Genomic DNA, 22,458 nt, shown 5'->3' on the forward strand with positions numbered 1-22,458 from the left:
CATGCCTGTTTTGAGAAAGATCGGTCAATATTTAGCGAGTCAAATGTGAAAAATTAAATACAAATTGTATTCTATAGCGTTTATATTTACCCCTGAAGAGTATAGACTCGAGAAGTTGATAGTATATCCAAGAGGAGTGGTTGACCTTTAAAATGATACTAATTATATTGTCATATGTACTCGGATGTGGGAGTTACACATAAATATTTAGAAGTGCTTACGTATTCATATATTATTGAGTAAACCATTACCACACTAGAGATCGGAAATATAGCGCTGATCGCTTTGAAATTTTCCATGAGGATCCAAGTATGGTCAAGGACAACGCATTTATTTTTCGGTGTTCATCAGATAATAATATTGGATGAAGTAGCCCAAAAACTTATTTTTTGTGTTTTTGTCGTGTCGATCTATAGGTCACAATTTAAAGCCGAACATCACAACACAACCCACGGTGAAGGGAATCTGAACAAGTAATTAGAAGGGCTGTACTGAATATTAGTAATATTTGTTGACCTCAAGTCGGTCAAGAGGGTGCAAATATTGCGAAATATTGTCCATGCTCAGGATATAGAACCACAGAATGTTAGATTTTCGTGGAAGTTGTGTAGGGTATCAAATGGTCGGCCCCGTCCGACTATACTGCTCCGCTTACTGGTTGTGAATATTATTTATACTTGAAAAATGTTATATAAAATTGGGATGCGTCAAAATATTAACTGGAAATTACGGTCAATTAAACAGAAAAAATATCAGTAATATAAAGATAATAATAAAAGTTTCGCATATAAAACTCTTAAAAATTATTATTTTTTTTTTTTAAATTTCAGTCTATTTTTTTTTTCATAAACCTACTGCTCTAATTTTGGCCAAAAAATTAAATCTCTGGCCCATAGTGGGTAGGGACAAACTTTTTATAACCGCCACAATGACCTGCTGGACCTTCAGAAATGTCGGGCTATGTACTGGCACATTTATGGTACAAAGATTTGACACCCAATGACCCCCATATGGGCTCTAAACAAAAACGTGGGCCGAAATATTCCATATTCAATATCAAGCATCCTAAATCTATTGCGATTTCAAAAGACTGACAGACAAACATACGGATATGCATAAACAGACATAGAATTTTATTCTGATCAATAATATACATACACCATTGGGTCTATGGGGCTGCAAATGTAATGACAAATGTAATTTTGAATTATTTTTTCATCAATTATAAGCTTGGGTTTTTTAAATATTCAAAAACTAGTTTACATTTTTTTAAAATTTTTCTGGCAATATTTTTTTTTTATCTATCCTTGCGATAGTGAGGATTTTTCTTGTTTCTTGTAGACACTCACAGAGATTACCTTCAAAGCGTCTATAAAAATTCCCTACAAACTATTCTTCATCTCTTGGAAACCGTTCGGGTCGTCTAAAGGCAATCTCTTTAATTCTGAATATAGGTGCAACAAAACTTTGAATCAAACCTTCAAACATAACTACACATGAAAGATATATTTATATAATTTTGTTTTTATATTTTTCATAGTCAAATTTTATTTTTCAATCTCCATATATCATTTTTTTAATATTTCATTTATGCACACTCATTCGTAATTGTAATTGATACGCTATTTATTACATCTCAGGGTTTTGTTGCTGTTGTTTTTTTTCTTATCTGCCTGCCAACCACATTGAGGGCTGACCTAATTTTTGTTTCTGTTGTCAAAGAATATTTCGTTGGCGAAGTAAACAAAACCGACGACTGACTAAACAGTTGCCATTCGCATGCATCTACGCATGCGCAGCAACACCTTTAGTAACCAGACCAGACAGACAGCCGATACCGACTCGTACACACTCGCACAAATAATGGACGACATATAATTGCCGATATTCATTTACATTTGTTTATGGTTAGTCATCGTCATCGCCGTCAGTGTCTATTGTTATGGTTGTTGTTGGTGGTGGAGGTTTATGTTGTTGCTGGTGGCTAAGCCGCGGTGTTGCTGTTGGCTATAATATTTAAGAGTCATCATAGCCACCGCCACTGTTGGAAGACGTCGATGACAACAACGACGAATCATGTGCAATCATTTAAATGTTTGTTTGTTATGTGATGCTTTTAATTGTGGTTTGTGGAGACGTGATCTATAAGATCTCCTTAAGACAAATATACGCTGTATTATCTACATACATGTATGTACAACATGGGATATATTCACCCGTACCTACCTATGTATGTAACATATCTAATTGTAGCCATGGCTAGCATTATTATTTTTTAGGTTGAGGGTATTGTTATTACTGTGACGGTGGATAGTTACTTAATCAAAAAAAATGTTGAACTGTATCAACAATAAAAGAAGTACTGCGTACGTACTGATTGTGTTTAATATCTATTATTCAATTATCAAAAGCGTTCAATTGTTTACGAATATTCATTGTGGAGAGTGGAGTTCAATATGTTATTGTTTTATTATTGTTATGAACTAACCGCAACATACACTCCTGGATTAGAGACAGGCTGATCAAATTCCAAAACAATGACAAGTTCCTGATAATGGGAATATTTCACAATACAAAAACAACATACAATTATGAAACGAAAGGGGGTTTCTATAGACGAGCTAAAGGGAACATCTTTTGACGAGCTTGATGGACATGCTAAAGAGAGACTTATAGATGGGAATTTGAAAATGTAAAAAATCCACACCTAAAGCTAGAATATCCACTAGAACATATCATTAAAAAATCCACTCTTCTAGCTGGGATATCCAGGAAATCCACGCTAATAGTCCGTAATGAAAACCTGCCTATGGTTTGCGGAGGTGTTTGGAATTAAATATAGATTTTGTTATTAGCGATATATAAGAAATATGTTTCAGAGGTTTCAGATTTAATGTTGAACAAATTTTATAAAATATTGACCATTTGTAAGGGTTGTACCGGAAAGAGTGGTCCGGTACAAGTCCGATTTTCGGACTTGATGTAGAGTTGGTAAAGATAATAGGTTGTGCAAGGTTTGGTTCAAATCTGAAATTCCATTCAAATCTGAAAATCCATTATTAAATTAGTTTTAAGTACAATTTTGACCCTTTTGTGGAGGAGGTACCAGAAAGAGTGGACCAATAGGTCCAATCTTTAAACTTGATCTAGGCATGGTAAAGGTAATCGGTTGTGCAAAGGTAATAGGTTGTGGTTCAAATCGGACAAATATTGAAAATGTTGACCCTCTGTGGGGGAGATACCAGAAGGAGTGGACCAATGAGTCCCATCGTCCTACTGGATTTAGGTTTGGTAAAGATAACAGGTTGTATAAAGTTTCGTTAAATTCGGATAGCCCGTTTGCATGTTATTATAAAATTAATGTTTAGCACAATTATGACCATTTTGTGGTGGAGGTACCAGAAAGAGTGGACCTACATACCCCATATTCGAACTTAAACTAAGTTTGGAAACAATATTAAGATGTGCAAATTTTGGTTGAAATCGATTATTTCCTTCGAGAGTTATCGTGCGCACCCGCCAGCCAGACAGACGGACATGGTTAAATCGACTTCAAATTTTCTGAAACACCAATATTTCGATGAGGTACATTTTCACCGTATCATTAGCCATAAGGCTGAGTGTATAAAAATCCAGGCATATATTCTTAAAAATCCATACTATTCTCTGAATAATATTCTAGAGAATATTATTTAAAATAATCTACGTTTTAAGGGATAAGCAGAATGGATACGTTGCGTCATCCGTCATGGACAAGTGATAACACGATAACATCAACGATTGAAGTTGATGTGCCCTGCACTTCGGAGTTGGATGTAGACATATGAAAAACCTATACTGTCCAAGTCTATCTTTTGTCTTCTAATAAACAAAAATTCATCAATACATTAGTTTTCCAACTCCCCCAAGTATGTAACTCTCAGACCAAACGCAAAATCTGTTTGTATGCCTCTCACTCTCTAGGTTTTTAACCGGTTAAGTGACGTCACTTGTGGAGGGGAAATTAATTTTTTTCTCCTTGCGGTACGAACTCACACACATATCCACAAAATGTACGTGCAACATTGAAAGTGAGAGTGAAAAAATGTAATGATTGTTGTTGCCAACCAACAACGATTAGCTGTTTATGTTGTTAACCAGGTCTGAATCAAACAAAGCATCAGGAACAACAACAAGAGAATTTGATCAAAACAATGGTAAGTAAAATCCAAAACTGCAGCAGTCGCAACAAATGCTTAAAAACGAACTCATTTTTGTTGTTGGTTGGATGGTTGATCTCTTCCGAGAGACGGGCCGCAGAGCAAAAGAGTCAAAAACTTGATGATAAACCCCCCCAAAACAGAAACACACACACACAGCAACAAACTGAGGGGGACAATCAAATCGAATATAGATATACGTTGAAAAAGAAGTAGAGGAGGTGGCCATTAAACAAACGCTGAGCCATTGTCAAAAGTAGGTGCAACTATAAAAGCCTGGACTGCAGTGTCAAACTATTGCAGATACCGTTGTTAACGCTTTTAACGAGGACGTCTAAAGAAACACCAACGGCCGGAAATCGAAAACAAGAAAAACGCGTTTGTGTGTAATAGACCAATTTTGTTGGAAATAGTGTATTAACCTTATAAAGGATTTCGAGAGACAAAACTAGTTCAGTGGCTATTGCTTTGAAAGGAAATTAAGAAAATTCGAATTTTAATTAAAAATAAAAAAAAAATTAAAATGCGTGCATTTGTGATAATTGCTACATTGGCCGTGCTCGGCCATGTCGGAGCCCAGCAACATCAGCAAATCGATCCAGCCTATTTACGTCAATACTATCAACAGCTGCAGCAGCAGACCGGAGCTGCTGGTGATGCAACACCAATTTATGAACAAAACTCGGAACAATCACAGCAATATATAACGCCAGGACAACAGTTGCGTGTCAAGGATAATGTGCAAGAACAAGTAATGTCGATTAATATTTGAAAAAAGTTTAAATTTCGTTATATAATTCAAAATATTTTAAAATTAAAGAAAAAAATAATTTGAACATATCTCATAAACGAAATATGAAAATTAAAAAGGATATTGTTTGAATTATTGAATTAATTCAAATTAGAAATACAATGATAAGAAAAAATATTTTGAATTAAAATGTAATGAACAAAATTAAAGTAAAGAATTTAAAATATTATGAATTAAAATTTGTAATCAAAAAAATGTTAAATCAAATAATGTATATTACAATTGAACAATTCAAAATGCGCTATAAAATTTATTTCGAAAGTGATGATTTAAAAACTGATACGAAATATCGAATTACAAGTAAAAGAATTGCTTAAATTTCGAATTGCTTTATTTAAAACTCAAAATAGATTTGTATTTATTTTAAATTTCAAATATACAAGTTTTTAATTTTAATTTAATAATAATTCGGTATTTTAAATGAATGGATACATTCTTAGTTAAAGCATTGAAAATATGAAATTAATTAAATAGAAATTTAAAATAAGAACATTTACAATTTGTAATCAAATTTTATTCAAATTAAATTTGGAATTGTAAATGAAATATTGAAAGTATTTTCAAGTAATTTATTTGAAAATCGAAATAGCCGTATTTAAATATTAATATATTTAATTAATTTATATATATTTAATTTGTTTTGTGTATTTTAGGTCCGCGCCTCTCAACAACAGCACCAGCAACAACAGGGTTATGTTGCTCCTGCCGTCAGAGAATATTTACAACATCAACCTCAGCATCAGCCACAACAGGTAAGACAAGTTTTTTGGCCAGCAAATTAGAAAGAATTTCAGATTTTTAGTTTTGGAAAATATCGAAGCTTTACCATTTTTTATTCGGTTTGCTGCCCAAAAGAAACTAATTGAATGTATTTAGTTCCATAGTTCATTTTGGTTCAATCGTTCATTGGTACACGCCAAATAATTCGGTCAATGAACGAAGACATCTAAATGAACGATGGGATTAAGAGGAACTAAAAAAAGGGGAAAAGAACGACAGGATAAAAGTGAACTAGATGAACGAAATAAACGTACCTAGTACCGAACTTTTCTTTTGCGAACTGGTTCATTCCGAAACGATCCACTTCTACGGATTTTTGTCGGAAAATAAATATGAGGAACTCAGTTCGTCTTCGGACGGCTCACAAGAAGGACTTAAAAAGCTTTCACTTAACTTACCATGTTTTTATATACCGAACTAGACGAAATATAGTTTATCATCGAATACAAATTTGAGCGAAAATTGTTTATAAGAAGATCTCATTTTTATACAACAGCCAGCCAGTCTTATACCTTCTATTTTACCTTTGTATAAACTTTGTAAAGCTCAATACAATGATTTCGAAACTCGTTTAAATAAGTTCTCTTCAGCTTGTGTATACACTTTCTTTGGCTCCTTTGCAAAGATTCGCTCAGCTAGTCCATATAGTCTACATTCAGCTATTCTAATAATTATGTAAACGGGGATATATATAGCTGACACGGATATTCTACGCGAGGTCTACAGTCTTTGTGCACACTAATTTATTAACATAAAAATTGTTGCTTAAGAACTAAGTATGATAATATGACTTAATCTATCTTAGACTACTGTGTAAAAGAAAGAGAGAGAGAGAGAGTGAATACATAACACATGGAGTGGACACATACATTTCTTTATCTCACATCAGTCGGTAGGGTAGTTTACTCCCCATAATCTCACCCAAACATAACACACGTGGCAATATCATATTCTAGTGTACACATATTCAACAAAAGAAATCTCTTATCTTCAGTGGACTGTAGACAAAAATAGATCCCTGTTTAACTAAATATTCGTTCCTTTACACAAGAGGCCCACATCAAGACATTCACTATATTTATTATATGAAAATCCCTGTTTGCTATGTGAAAAAATTATAAGTTTCACATTTCCTTGTTAAAATAGTTTTTTTGCATTTGGGCGCCACTTTATCAATGTTAATTTGTAACTATATAATTTTATAGTTCAAAATTAAGAGTACATTTTTAAAACACTCTTTCCATGGTGTTTCCATTTAAAAACTGGTTTTCTTGCTGGCGCCCATTATCACAACATTTCCTTGTTAAATTTTTTTTTTTGCATTTGGGCGCCACTTAATCAATGTTAATTTGTTCTTTTTTTGCACTTATATAATTTTATAGTTCAACAAAATTAAAAAAAAAGAAAATAAATAGAAAACAGTATCAGTTCCACATTTTTTTAAAATACTTTTTTTTGCATACTTTTCAATGTTAATTTTTTTTTTTTGCAACTATATAATTTTATAGTTCAACATAAATAGTAGATTTTTAAAATACGATATCCATGTTGTTTCCACTTAAAAACTAGTTTACAACACTTTTCCAAGTTGAATTTCAGAGTTAATATTTTTATAGCATATTGAAATTGCAACTACACCAAAGCTATGAAAAAATTAAATATACATTTGGTTTACAAACGGACATTTTAATTTTCGAATAAATATTTCAATTTTCCTGATTGTTAAAAAAAAAATATTGACACATTAATTATTGATTGACACGTTTCAATTGAAGACATTGTAAATATTTTTTGGAATTAAGTGGTTAAACTTGATATTGTAGAAAACATTTTACATTACGCCATATTTTTGGGGGTTTTAAAATGTTTGAAAATTTATTAGCTTTCACACACAGCTCAATTAAATGCTAAGTGGAGGTAATTAGCGTTTGATAAATATCAATATCCTGGTTAAATTGACATTGGCATATTAATTTAAAATATAGTAAAATATGCAGACAAATAAAATTGGCAAATAATTTTATTTTTTGACAATCTTTTTCCTCTATAAAAATTTTTATGAATTTGTCGTAATTCTAATTTATTTTATTAATTTTTGTTCTTCCACGATGCCGTGCATTATTGCAGGACTTAGACAAGAATTTGTAGAGTTGAGTACATGGCACAATAAATAGGTAGTCCATTTAGCACAGTTAGTTCGATTAATTTCAAATCTATTTCCGATCAAAAGGAACATATGAAATATTATAAGGAAAAACTAGGTCAAAAACAAAGGTTTTTGCTTTGATAGCTAACCTTATTTTCATCATGGTTCATTCCTTTAGTTGATGGCCCTGCAGTTGAAATCTGTACCTTCCGAATATTCTACTATACAGAAATTGATTAAAATCATTTTTTTTTTAATTTTTGCTCAAGTTGTTTAGTTTTTCCATCAAAAACCAACCAAAATACGAATGTATGTTATGACAAATTCAATAAGTGTTCAAAAGGGCTTTATCTACACTTGATTCAAATTGACAATAAACGTCCGAATCCATGTCCATGTATTACAAGCAATTTTAATTCAAATTGGAAGCTCGGATTTTTAGAACATTTTCAATGCATGTTCAACATGTTCCGACATATTGTATTTATTTTGAAGGTCTAGCATAAAAAAAACCCCTGAAAAACAATTTTTACTTGTGTGATATTCGATATATCATCCAAAATTTTTACATTACTTTTAATATACGATTTATTAAATTTTTTATCCTTTCTCATTTTTCAGATTCAATACCAGGCGCCACAACAAGTCTATCGTCAGCCACAAGCTGTTGCCCCAGCACCCAGAAGACCACAGGCTGTGCCACAGCAATATCAAGCACCCAGACCCAAGGGCAAGGGACAAGTTGAAGAAGAAGAGGAATATGAAGATGTAAGTAAAAATCCATCCGCAAATTAACTTTTTTCAATTAGAAAATTAAATACTTTCCAAAAGAAACTGACAATACCTCCCAAATTATAACAAGATACTTTCTTTCCATAATCACACTTTTTCCAACTTCCAATTATTATGTGCCAACCAACTTCCTTTCATTCTTTGCCATTCCAATAAGAAAAAACTCCATTGTTTTCCCAATGCAGTCAACATAAATCACAGTTTTTTTTAAGTGGTTGTTTGAACTTAGGCCTGTTTATTAATTTCATTGTTTCCGAAAATTTCTCATAAAACGTTGAGACCAAATAGACTTCCTTTAAATTGAGTTTTTTTCTGTTTTTTGTTATTATCCCGTTCATTGTATGTTAATATTTCTTGGCTGAACTTTATTTCATGTTAAAGGCCAACAATGTTAGTTGTTTTTTTGAGTATGGTTATTTGCCGATTTTGGCCAGTTTGCATTGCATGACGGTAGATGGACAAATGGACGGACGGGTGGAGGAAAAATAGAAAAAACAAAAATACATAAACACAAAAGAAATTTCAAATATTACATGATTTAGTGCCACCGCCACTGCACTTGCGCATAGCCGGATCGTACAGCGATGGCAATATAAGGTCATTAACACCAATTGAAATGTAAGCGAATAAATGAATGAAACTAAAGCAACAACAACAAAACAGTCAACTACGTTACGTCAGGCATGTGCTTTGCAACTTTGATGATGTTACCAGCAGCCATCCAGCCAGCTAGTCAACCTGGCAGTCAGCATTCATGTAATTGCATTGCAACTGGGTTGTCAGACAAGTAGGCAGATTTTAGTCAACAACAACAAAATATTTATCATCAATGAATTTTCAATTATAGCAGAGTTGCCACTTAACGAAAAGGAAAGTTCGTCGGAAAAAGAGTTATGTAATAAAAAACCGTATCGGAAATTATTTTTCCTTTAAAAAAAGTTAATCGGAGATGATATTTCCCTTAGGAAAAAATAATCCTATATCCATTCGTCGACTCTTTATATACAAAGGAGATGTCTTCTCCTGGAGATGATTCACTGGAGATGATTCATGGATGTTATTTTCCAACATTTAAGAAATCATCATAAAGACAATACTTTCCCTCAAATCAAATTCCATGACTAGCCGTATAGTTAGTTCACGAAGCAGATCGATGTTTCTTGTTACTTTTTTTAGAAAGGAACTAGTTCCTTTTCTCCCTATATTTCATGAATCTCTGTCTTTCAGATTTTTTTGTTTACATAGTTTCGAAGTTAATGGAATTGAAAAATGAACTAAAGAACAGGACCTAGTTTCCATCGTTCTTTTTTCGGAATAGTTCCAATGAACATAATCGTTTTGAAATGTTCAAACTCTAGATTTTTTAAATAAAATTTATTCTTCAATGACCCACCAATGGGAGGAGGCTTCTTAGAGTTCAAATTAAGCGCATTCCACTCTATGAAAACTTCGATTTGGCTAAAATGTTCGACGTTGTAGATATATCTGATACTAAGATCCTTCTTAGCCACAATGAAATTCTTCAAATTTAAGATTAAGATTAAAATATTACTAGAGTTGTATCTTCGGAAACACAACATTTTCTTTCGATTTAGACTTAATCCACCGAAACAAGGACAGAAGCCAAAACCACAAACCAACATTTTCGAGATTAGGTTCCCATTTGATGATGTATTTACAAAGTGTTTCCCTGTACCTATTAAGATTTCTTTCCACAGGTCCGCCTAACATTTTCTAGCCATGCTGCCAAGATCCTTCTTAAATAAAATGTGAATCATAGCTATTTGCTTATTTTCTTGACCTTCAACAGCACATAACCCACATAAGGACAGAAGCCAACTTCGACTTTGTATTTGGACATTTTTGAAAATGTTCTTTGAATACTTGGGTTTAAGTGCATAGGCTTTTCCAGTTACAAGATTGATATTTCACTTTATATAGTATTTGTGATGTGTTTCCATCTACGCATTCAGTTTTCTTCTCATCCGTTGTTTTGACGTTCTGTCTTTGAATATTTATATACGAAAGATAATCAAAGGTGGCGATTTTCATAGAGGAGACGGCGTATATTTTCTGTAGAAAATACAATTGAAGAACTTTACTTAGATCAAACCATAGTCAAGGATTTTTCGTGATTATAGTCGAATACACAATGTAATTTTGGACTTTCAGTTTTTTTTTATCGATTTCTAAGTGACGATTTCAGATTCTTCTGACTGTTCAACAGCCATGAATATTTGTGTACAATGTACAATAAATAGGTACTCCATCTGACTAGTAGATTAACTGTCAAAGTGCAGAATTTCTTCTTGAAGTCTACGTGCAATGTTGCCAACATTGAGAAATATTACTACATAAAATTTCACGGATAAAAAACAGATGTTTTTGTTTTGATACATCATCTTATTATTCCATCATGTTTTCATGGTTGGCCACACTGTCAAACAAGCAATATGTGGGAAAGAGTCTCATTCTAAAGTGATAGTGTGTAGACCGCCTAACTTTCCTCTTGGATAAGTCCATGGCACAATAAATAGGTAGTCCATATAGCGCTGCTGATGTCTCGATTAATTGTCAAAATGCATAGTGCAATGTTGCCAACCATGTGAAATATTATAAGGAAACATTTGACACATCGTCGTGGGACAAAAACAAAGGTTTTTGTTTTGATACATCACCTTATTATTGCATCATGGATATGTCCATGGCACAACAAAAAGGTACTCCACTTAGCTCAGCTGACTATGCAATTAACTGTTAAAGTGCATAGTTTCCATGGCACAATGAATAGGTAGTCCATTTAGCGCAGCTGATGTCTTGATTAACTGTCAAAGTGGGCAATTTCTACTTGAATTCGTTGTGCAGTGTTGCCAACCATTTGAAATATTATATGGAAAAATTTGACAGATAATCAAGACAAAAACAAAGGTTGTTGTTGTGATACATCACCTTATTATTGCATCATGATAGTTTCTATTTGAATTCGACGTGGAATGTTGCCAACCATGAGAAATATTTCTAGATGAAACTTGACAGATGATCGATAAAAACAGCATTTTTGTTTTGATACACCACCTTATTATTGCGTCATCGTCGATCAATTTATCCATAAGAGAAGTCTTCTTTGAACTTCTCCAAAATAAAGTTGGCAATCCCAATCCTTGTTGACTACAAACAAGGCAACAACAATAAATCAGATGCTGTTTGTTGCAAACGTTTCGTTTCATTGCATGTTGTTGTTTTAGCTTTCTTCATTGTTGTTTTTGTTAGTCTTCCGTACGGAAATGCATATTGATTGGTTATACATTTTCATGCAATGTGTGTACGGATATTCGGGTGTGTGAATATGTTTGCATGGATACAATTTTAATGGGAAAACGATCAAACACGAAATGGTTTTTTATTTGGCCTTTGTTTTTCGTTATATTTTTGTTATTGCTTCCTTTCCACTTTTCATTTGCTTGTCTGCATGAATAACCAGTTGTTGGTCAAATTGAAATGTGACAACGTTAGCACTCTTGTTGATTGAACAGTGGGGTTAAAAAAGAATAAGGATAATGAAGTAGATGAGACTAACAGGGTCCAATGTATGCTACGAAACATCATTTTTTGTCGAATTGGGCAAATTCGAGTGGTATTTGCCTATTTTCTTGACCTTCGACAGCATAGGACAGTACCATAGCACTTCATTTTGCCTGAAATTTCAAAATCACATTACACTTGTCCAGGTATTATCATCAGCATACGTTAAAAGTTGTCATTCTCCAGCTGTGATCCAGGAGGCTGAAATTCATACACATTAGTTCGCATTATGCGCCTATTTTCTTGTCTTCGACAGCTCTAACTCATATAATGATAAAAGTCAAGGTTGTGCTGAATGATTCCAAGATAGTGTCTCACACTTCTCCACTCTCAATAAGTGATTCAAAGGAACTATTCCGTAAAAGGAACGATCGGCACTAGCTCCGGTTCTTTCCTATATATGGTTCCGATTAACTGTCAAAATGGGTAATTTCTACTTGAATTCGATGTGCAATGTTGCCAACCATGTGAAATATTATAAGGACAAATTTGACAGAAGTTCGAGACAAAAACAAAGTTTTTTTTGATACATCACCTTATTACTGCATCATGGCTGTGCTAAACGGACTACTTATTTATTGTATTCATAATCCAATTAACTGACGTGTACCAATGAACGATTGAACTATGTAACTAAATGAATTTCCCTAGTTCCCTTTGCAGAACTGACCGAAAATGCATTATTTGATCTTTCGAGAACGAGGAAATTCATTTAGTCTCAAAATACCTTTTAACTCAAACGTTCGCCGTACCCCTTACGACTTTTGCCGGCCAACGCGAAATCCATTTTCAATAAAAATCCTAATTTCCAATACAATATTTTACAATAATTATTTTTGAAAATAAAATTGTTTGACAATTTGTCAAACAATAAAAATACCTTCAAAAACTTCCAAAGAATTTGAAAATCATTTCGTTGTGAATGACAATCAAAAAATTGTAATTATGTTTGACAGAATCCATTCATTGGTGGTAATTGAACCGAAAACATGCAAACCATGAGATTGAGATTACATTTCCGAAACTATGTAAATATGAGACTAAGAAACTTCACTCGACAACTTAATTTGTATTCAATGAACAGTGTAAAATATTCTATCACATCATGTTAAACTGAGGAGGTATTGTTATGATGTTTTTGGGCTGCACCCAATGGTGGTATGCCAAACTGACAAGAACAACTACCTTAACCCAGTTTAGAGGAGAGCAAGCAAGCGAGAGTTTTGAATGCTGTTTCTTGCAACAAGAAAAAACTCCAACAATGTAGGCTCATAGAATAACCATTCGTTCGGCCTTCTGATCGTACTTTTGGTTGGTGGGGCCTACCATCTAATTCTGGCGGTGGTTTCTCGTTCTCTTGCATGTTCATCGGCATGCTGTATTTCCATTCATCCGTTCCAATGCATTCATTTAGGCTAGGCTGGTTGGCGGACTTCAAATCGAACTCTCATTGTTTGCCGCTTCATAAAACTTTTCGATTTCATTGTTTTCAGATTATTTTTCAATAGGTCTAATGAGAAATACGAGCGAACGATCAATAACCTTGAGTTGTTAACCTTTTTGAAGTAATTTCAAGAAGGAGAAAAAGAAGAAGATGAAAAAAATGCCAAAGAAAATCTTCATCGTCATCATTGACTTGGTGCCTGCAGCGCCCCCTATTATTACCTTCAAACTACGTTTGTAGGAGTAGTTTGATGTTATTACATGATTTATTGTAACTTCAAATGCATTGTTGTATGTTTTTTGGTATTAAAAAAAAGAAAAAAATCTTAATGGTTTCGATAATTGATGTGATAGCTTCAAAACCGAAACAAATGACTTTTGATTGATTTTTCTTTTGTCAGATAAAAACAATTTTTAATGATTAATTGTTCGAATGCATCAAACAAATTAAGATAATAGTAACATCAATATTACAAAATCGATTTCTGGCCCTTAAAGATCATCGCGGAAGATTATTGTTAAAAGTGAAGTCAAATATTTGATAGACAATTGTTGATCAATGCAAAGCCCTTTCTCAACAAATCAGGATGATTCCAAGATACTGTCAATAAGTTTAGAAGTTCCAAAAGGAACTATTACACAAAAGAAAGCATCGGTACCAGGTTCAGTTCTTTCGTATATCAAAGTTCATTTTGATCTTGTTCGTTCACCTAGTTCCTTATGATCCAATCGTTCGAACGATTGAACTAAAAGAAACTATGGAACTAAATGAATCGCCTAGTTCCTTTCCAATACAATATTTTCAGCAATTATACTTGAAGGAATGAAAAGTTAATACTACTTCAGAGGTCTTATATTCTCTATTAGAGTTCAATTATCCTTGAAATTTCAGGTGAAAATGTACGACGAGATACAAGAGAAAGGCATTTTTGATATTGCAACTAGTTTGTAAGGTTTTATGTCTTTGACATTGACCTTTTTGGAACTCATTTCGATTTACACGAAATTTTCAACTAGATTGGCTCATGTATGGAAGTAAAACTTTAACAAACTGCTGGCAACGTTTACAGTATGCATTAAATGTCCCAGTATCGAGAAATTCAAATTAAATTGTTGATGTAAATTCATCTTTAGAGCTATATTGTACTGACAGATCTCAAATGTTTAATATGTTGTTGAATATCAGGTGCAAATTTACGACGAGATATAAGACAACGATTTTTTCCATCTTAAATTCAGTATATTGTAAATCAAGTTCCACTTGATATTTCAAACGTTTGTATGAAAGTACCACCTTGCGATGTCGAGGTATTGAATGGGAGATACGATTCACTCAAGTTTAAAATTACATTATGTCAGAACGTTCCAATAGCGTGTAACACTTTTTTTTTTATTGTGACCATCGCACAATAAATAGGTAGTCCACTTAACGCAGCTTACTATTCGATTAGCTGTCGAAGTGCATAGCTTCTACTTGAATTCCATGGCACAATAAATAGGCAGTTCATTTAGAGCAGCTGATTACTCGATTAACTGTCAAAGTGCGTAATTTCTATTTGTATTCGATGTGCAATGTTGCCAGCCATATGAAATATTAAAGGGAAAAATTTGACAGATGTTCGATACAAAAACAAAGGTTTTTGCTTTGATACATAACCTTATTATTGCATCATGGTTCATTGCACCTTTGTTTTTGTCTCGATTATCTGTCAAATTTTTCCTTATAATATTTCATATGGTTGGCAACATTGCACATCGAATTCAAGTATAAATTACGCACTTTGACAGTTAATCGAGACATCAGCTGCGCCAAATGGACTACCTATTTATTGTGCCATGGTTCATGGTTTATACTTGAATTGCAGGTGCAATGTTGCCAACCATGAGAAAAATTACTATATAAAATTTGACAGATGACCGAATACAAAACATATGGCAAAGTTTTTTTTATTTCACTTTTTCAAATTCCGTATAGTGTAAATCTGGTTCCAGTAGAGTTTTCAGTAATTAGCATAAAAGTACAGACTTGGATAACGAGGCTTTCAAAGAAAGGGTAAGCAAAATTTCATATTTTTGTGATGTATTCTCGGTGTAAACCATCGAAGCTCACTCAAGCTTAAACATTATATTATCTCTGAAATGAATCTATGGATGGAGCTGGAGTAATAAACACTCAATGTTAGAGTTAGGTAATCTCGTTCATCAAGCAGATCCATCTTTTTCGATTCCCTCCACAAAAGGAACTAGGCCATTTATTTCCAAAGTTAATTTTAGTTCAATCGTCCATTTATACACAACGGTTAATAAGAGATGATCTCAATGAACGATTGGAACTTGGTGAGCAAAATAGAACAAGATGAACGGAAACTAGTTCCGATTTTTCCTTTTGCAGAATTTGTCCATTGAACTAGTTCGTTCCGGATCAATTGAGAGGAAATTCTGATGTATCATCGATAGTTGTCTCACTTAGACAAATACCTTAAAAATAAATTTAAAATATTTAAATGAATTTCGACTATTCCTAATGCTAATCAAATACTTTATGTTCCGACTAAAAATTCGATATAAATTCGCGAGCAACTAATTTTTGCTTGTTTCTTTGTTGTATCTTATCAGAGATGTCAGAGCTCGATTCAAATAAAAAAATCGAATGGAATTAAAAATACTACATATTGGAACGAAGGTTATTTCCACTTTAAAAGTAATCCGATTTTTATTGAGTTTTTTTTTTTTTTTTTTTGAATAATAACATAAAGTTTCCTTTCATTGAAGAAAAATAAATTCAGTCACATTTTTTTAAACATTTCCAAAATTGCATTTTTTATTGATTATTCAGAGGAATGGCTATGTGTCTCATTCTACACAAAATTTATGATAAAATGGAATGTACAAATTCCCATAATCGCTTAGGGTGTGTTCGAAATCCGTATCTTATTTTCAAGGACGTCTGTGCATTCTTAATGGAAAATTAAACAAATTTTACGCATTTTTTTGCAACGACAACGGCAAAAATTCCACAATCACGCCACAAAGCAAACAATTATTCATCAGACCAATCCCTTTCAAACTCAGAATTTTTGTGTTATGTGGCCCATATAAATATCACACCACGCAAAGCCATTAACACCGCTGTAGCTGCTGCTGCAATCACTTAGATTGTCAAAAATTTGTTAGACAACTTTCATAAATGTTATGGTTTGCTGTTGTTGTTGCTGGGTTTATGGACTAGTTTTTGTTGTTATTTTGTTAACTTCTTAACTTCCAAAGAAAGAAAGATTTGATATTTGTTTTTGGCCACAGTAATAAAACCTGGCGGGCTGGCTGGCTGCCACGGCATATCCAAGCCATGCTGTTATTGCGAAAAAATGCGTTTCTTATGTAATATGATCTATATATTACATAAGCGAGATACAAGCATGTTATGCGTGTTGTGTGCTAAATTTGAAGCTGTAGTACCTACAAGTCATAGCTCTAGATATTATGAATTGAGGAATGGTTGTTTGGATCTAACTAGCACTCTCGTTATGGCCTACAACGAATCTAGGTGGATGACTGACTGGCTGGCTGGTGGTTGCTTGCCGGGTGTTGGATAGTTATTTCAGGCCGTTCATTTGGACATTCCTTAACGCCAAACATTTATGGCAATAATATGAAGACCACGAAGCTACGGCTAAGACGGCCACAGAGAATTGAGAATTTACCAAAGCATGCCAGTCGTACGACGTCGTCAGTCACATTAGTTAAGACATTCACTTTGAGACAAACACGAAAACATCGACACACACACACACATATATCATTTACGACCGCCTCTGATCGCAATTAGATATCGGCATTTGAATTAATCATTTTTCTTATGCAATGTGGGATAACGATACAAAATAGAGAAAAATAAGTTATCAAATTGAACACTCGCACATGCACTCGTACATACAGACAGACAAACAGACATGTGTGTCACTTAACCAACGCCTTCTTTTTTCATTCAAATTTAAAATTTATTAATGCGTTTACTTTCTATTCATTACCGGAACATTGGCAACATTAAGCGGACATGGCCAGTGGAGGTAAAAATTAATAAAAAAGAAATCAATAAGTTTGTTTTATGAAAGACCGGCCATCTGGTTGGAATTGTGACATAATTATATTGCATGCAAACTGCAGTAATTGGAGACAGATTTACTTCGAGAAATGACTAAAGGGAGTCTAATTACAGTAATTTGTCATTTTTTGACATGGCCAGATGGACATTATACAACACATCAATGATACGAAAATAAAAAATTTAAAAAAAAATCTATGGGTTTACGCTTTGATATTTTATAATAAATATTAAAAACCTGTGAGCGGAGCCGTATAGTCGGACGGGGCCGACCATATGATACCCTACACAACTTCTACGAAAATCTAACTTTCTGTGGTTCCATATTCGGAGCATGGAAAATATTTCGCTGTATTTGCACCCTCTTGACCGACTAGAGGTCACCGAATATTACTAATATTCAGTACAGCCCTTCTAATTAATTGACCATATTCCCTTCACCGTAGGTTGTGTTGTGATGTTCGGCTTTTAATTTTGGCCTACAGATCGAATCGAAAAAACACAAAAAGTAAGTTTTCGGTCTACTTCATCTCAATATTATTATCTGATCATCACCGAAAATTATAGGCGTTGTCCTTGACCATACCTGGACCCTAATGGAAAATTTCAAAGCGATCAGCGCTATATTTCCGCCCTCTCGTGCGATAATGGGTTACGAAATAATATATGATTACGTAAGCACCTATAAATATTTAAATGCAACTCCCGCATTCGAGTACGTACGAGAATGTAGTTGGTACCAATTTAAAGGTCAACCAGTCCTCTTGGATATATTATCAATTTCTCGGGTCTATCAACTTCAGGGGTAAATATATACGCTATACAATACAAATTTTTATAATTTTGTACACAAAAGTCATTTGACCCACTAAATAAATTGACCGATCTTTATCAAAACAGGCATGCTTATTCTTTGGGCCGATCCTCTTCTCCAAGTAAAAATTCGTGATGTTTGAACCATAATTGCGGCCTCTGGAGGGACCAGAAAATCAGACAAAAAAAAGTTTTTTGTCCATATTATCCCCTAAATATTAACCGATCTTTACTAAAAACAATAGGGGACTTCAATGGCCAAAATTTCGGGAAGATTTTTCCATAACTGTGGCCTCTATCGTGTTTACAAATTATAATGGACAGACGGACGGAGGGACACACATGTCTAGATCGATTCAGCTAGTCGAGATATGACGATCGGTATACTGACAACATAGTTGTGTAGGGTATAAAAATGTATGCCTTGATATTTCATTGAAAAAAACTTAGAACTCATATTTGGTCGAAAAATATTTTTTTTTAAAAATCTATACCTTTATACTTTACTAGCATATACCCGCTACTTCGTTAGCAAATGTGGGATGTATTTAAACCCTATACCGACCATTATTAAAATTTTAGAATCATTTAGTACATATGTTCTCTTTAGTACGTTTTTCAAATCTACATCTATATATCAACCCTACACACCCATTCCGACCGCAACAGAAATCTACCTCTATGTTTTAGGATTCCAACTCTATCGGTTCACCCACAATTCAAATTGTACTAAGTTTAGTACATAGTAGTACCAATTTCCAGATCTTCCTACATACCCCAATTCTGCACCTCACATTTCAGGTTTCCAACTCTTTTGGTTCACCCACAAATCAAATCGTACTAAATTTAGTACATAGTACATACCCTACATACCCCAACCCTACACCCCCACAGTGATCCTAAATCAAAATTTCACGATTCCAACTCTATCGCTTCACCCACAATTTAAATTGTACCAAATTTAGTACACTTATTACAAATTTCTATAACTTCCTACATACCCCAATCCTACACCCCTACAGTGATTCCAATTCCATGTTTCAGGATTCGAACTCTATCGGTTCACTCACAATTCAAATTGTACCAAATTTAGTACACATTAGTATAAATTTCTAAAACTTCCTACATAAATCAATCTTACACCTCAACAGTGATTCTGACTTCAAATTTCATGATGCTAGCTCTATCGATTCACCTAAAATTCAAATTGTACCAAATTTAGTACGATTTAGTACCAATAAGTATTAATTTCTTAAACTTAATCCTTACCCCAAACCTACAACCCTACAGTGTTCTGATTCCAAATTTTATTGCTCCCGCTCTATCGGTTCACCCAAATCCAAGTTGTACCAATTATAGTACGATTTAGTACTTTTCGTACACATAAGTAACAAATTTCCAAAACTACGTACATATCCCAATCTTATACTACGACGATAATATTAATATTTATTTTAAGGATTCCAGCTCGGTTTGTACCTCTAAGCTGAATTTGTACCAAATGTAGTACCATATAGTACTTAACGTACACGTGAGTACACGGTTTCAAAACCCTCTCCTTATATCGACCCTAATTTGCATTCCATATTCCAAGTTTTTAGCTCTATCCGTTCACATGCTACAGAATTGTACCAAATTTAGTACATTTTCGTACTTTTCGGATAGTTATAGTTCGAATTTCCAAAAACTCTTTGGTACATTTACCCTACACTCCATCAACGACCACCAATCCAAATTTCAGAGTTCTAGCTCCACATGTTCGCCAAATACAAATGGTATCACATTTAGTACTTTTCGTACCGTTCTAGTACGAATTTCCAAAAACCCAGCCTTATATGTCACCTTTGGACCAAGAGTGAACCTCACACAAATTGTCAAGATTCTAGCTTCAGCCGTTTCGTCTGGGCGTTGATGAATCGTTAAATCAGTCAGTCAATCACTTTACTTTTTTATTAGTATAGATTCAGAAAATATTTTTTAAGTGAGTTATTTATAATTTTTCGATTCGAGCTAATGATCTAAGTTTTGCAATGAAAAGGAAAGCCAGGAGAAGAACCTACTTACCCACCATTATGCGACGCGTTTCGCCGTTGGTTAAGCGGCTCATCGGGCATATTGGGCAATGTGGCTTCATAAAGGTCGATAACTTGTTTTTATTTCGCCCTGATGAGAACTTGTATTTTTATTTAAAAATTTTACCACATAATATTTGGTTATATATATACCATATTTTTGTAATACCTATAGTTCCTAATGAATCCTTTTTTTCCTTACAGCAAAACTCTTCCTATCAATTTGGATTCGATGTCAAAGATGATGAATTCACAAATTACCAAAATCGCAAGGAGGTGCGCGATGGTGGCGTAATCAAGGGCAGTTACTCAGTCGTCGATTCGGATGGTTTCATTCGTACCGTCAAATACACTGCCGATCCCAAAGAAGGTTTCAAAGCCGAAGTTATTCGTGAGCCAACCGATATTGTTGTGAAAATTCCCACACCTCCACCACCACAACAACAACACCAAGGACTGCTGCGTCCCCATGCCCAGGCTGTTAAGGCTCAGGACTACAATTTGAAACAACAATATCAGCCACAATATCAACATTAGGGAGGAGATCGTTAAAAAATAAAATAAAAAAAAACAACAAAAAAATCGAACGAATTTAGTTAGGAGGAAGGAGTAGGAACGAGTTCCTAATACTCGTGTTTTATTTTTCTTAAAAAAAAAAATCAAAAACAAAATATTGTTTTCGAACAATGATATCATATTGTGTATTTGTTTATTTATTAGAAATGTTTTTTTTTTTAATTGTTTATCTAAATATGTATATCATGTGTTTTTATTTTCTATTCGAAACCATTATGTCAACTGTGTACGTTTTTATTAGAAATCATTCATTACAAAAATATTTTATATTTAAGTAAAAGCATGCGCCCATTTTTTAGGAAATTGACCATGCTTTTATGTTCATATTCATAACTATTTTTTTTTTTCAATACTCAAATTATAATTTTAATAAAGAAAAAAAATCATATAAAAATCTAGAAAAATTCGGGGTTTTATTAAAGATCTTTGATTTTTTTAGATAAAAATCCTACATAGATATTTTTGTAAAAATCCATGGCTGGATTTTTCATTAAGGGGACCACCCACCATTCTCGGGGTCAAAAATGTTGTTGATATAATTCGAATCTACACTAATTATAGAATGTGCCTACAAAATTCCAAATGAAAATCTCAAGAACTCTTGAAGATATAGCCGATTTATTGTGTCAGCATCAAGTGACGGCTGAAGGGCTTCTCAAACTTTAAACCCGTTTTTCTCTAAACATTTTTTTGCGAATGGCGGGTACGATAACTCAAAAACTAATAACCCAATCGATTTTTACACGTTTCTCTGTGAGTATGTAGCTATCGTATGAACTAGGATAAAGCCAATCGATGAAGATCTTCCTTATTTTTTAACTTGGGTTTTGGTAAAAAATCGGCGATTTTCCAAAAATATTTTTTCAAAGGTCCACCATTTTGTTAATTTTAGAGCGAAGTCAATAATCCTAGTTCATACGAGAGCCAGTCATGTACTCTTTCTAACACCGTTGGAATTTTAGGATTCCGATGTTCCAGTGAGGTGTTATCGTGCCCGCTATCAAAAATAAGGACTTTTCTTTAATTACAAAAAACAACAACAAACATTTTTTGTAAATTATTTTTCTTCTATTTTAAATCTTCTTCAATATTTTAAATCTTCAATTATATATGTGTAAAGTTACAATTCGAGATGAACAATT

At 33.5% G+C, this 22,458-nt stretch overlaps 1 protein-coding gene across 1 annotated transcript; it reads left to right on the top strand.

Annotated features, from left to right (window-relative positions):
- Positions 1 to 4,717: 4,717 nt before the first annotated feature.
- Positions 4,718 to 21,277, top strand: LOC133334628 (putative uncharacterized protein DDB_G0290989). Its single transcript, XM_061542941.1, has 4 exons — positions 4,718 to 4,950; positions 5,664 to 5,762; positions 8,570 to 8,704; positions 20,945 to 21,277. Exons 1-4 carry the CDS (start codon positions 4,723 to 4,725, stop codon positions 21,275 to 21,277), a joined length of 795 nt encoding a protein of 264 aa, XP_061398925.1. The 5' UTR covers positions 4,718 to 4,722.
- The last annotated feature ends 1,181 nt before the right edge of the window (positions 21,278 to 22,458 follow it).

The sequence above is a fragment of the Musca vetustissima genome, unplaced genomic scaffold (assembly GCF_032173495.1).
Source record: "Musca vetustissima isolate MV318-11 ecotype Yass unplaced genomic scaffold, APGP_CSIRO_Mvet_v1 utg2180, whole genome shotgun sequence".
Lineage (NCBI taxonomy): Eukaryota > Metazoa > Arthropoda > Insecta > Diptera > Muscidae > Musca > Musca vetustissima.

Bases quoted from the DNA above. Each gene is read 5' to 3' on its own strand.
- LOC133334628 (XM_061542941.1), top strand. From the start codon at position 4,723: ATGCGTGCATTTGTGATAATTGCTACATTGGCCGTGCTCGGCCATGTC. The intron at 5,763-8,569 runs GTAAGACAAGTT...ATTCAATACCAG, and splicing joins CTCAGCATCAGCCACAACAG to GCGCCACAACAAGTCTATCG. The intron at 8,705-20,944 runs GTAAGTAAAAAT...TTTTCCTTACAG, and splicing joins AAGAAGAGGAATATGAAGAT to CAAAACTCTTCCTATCAATT.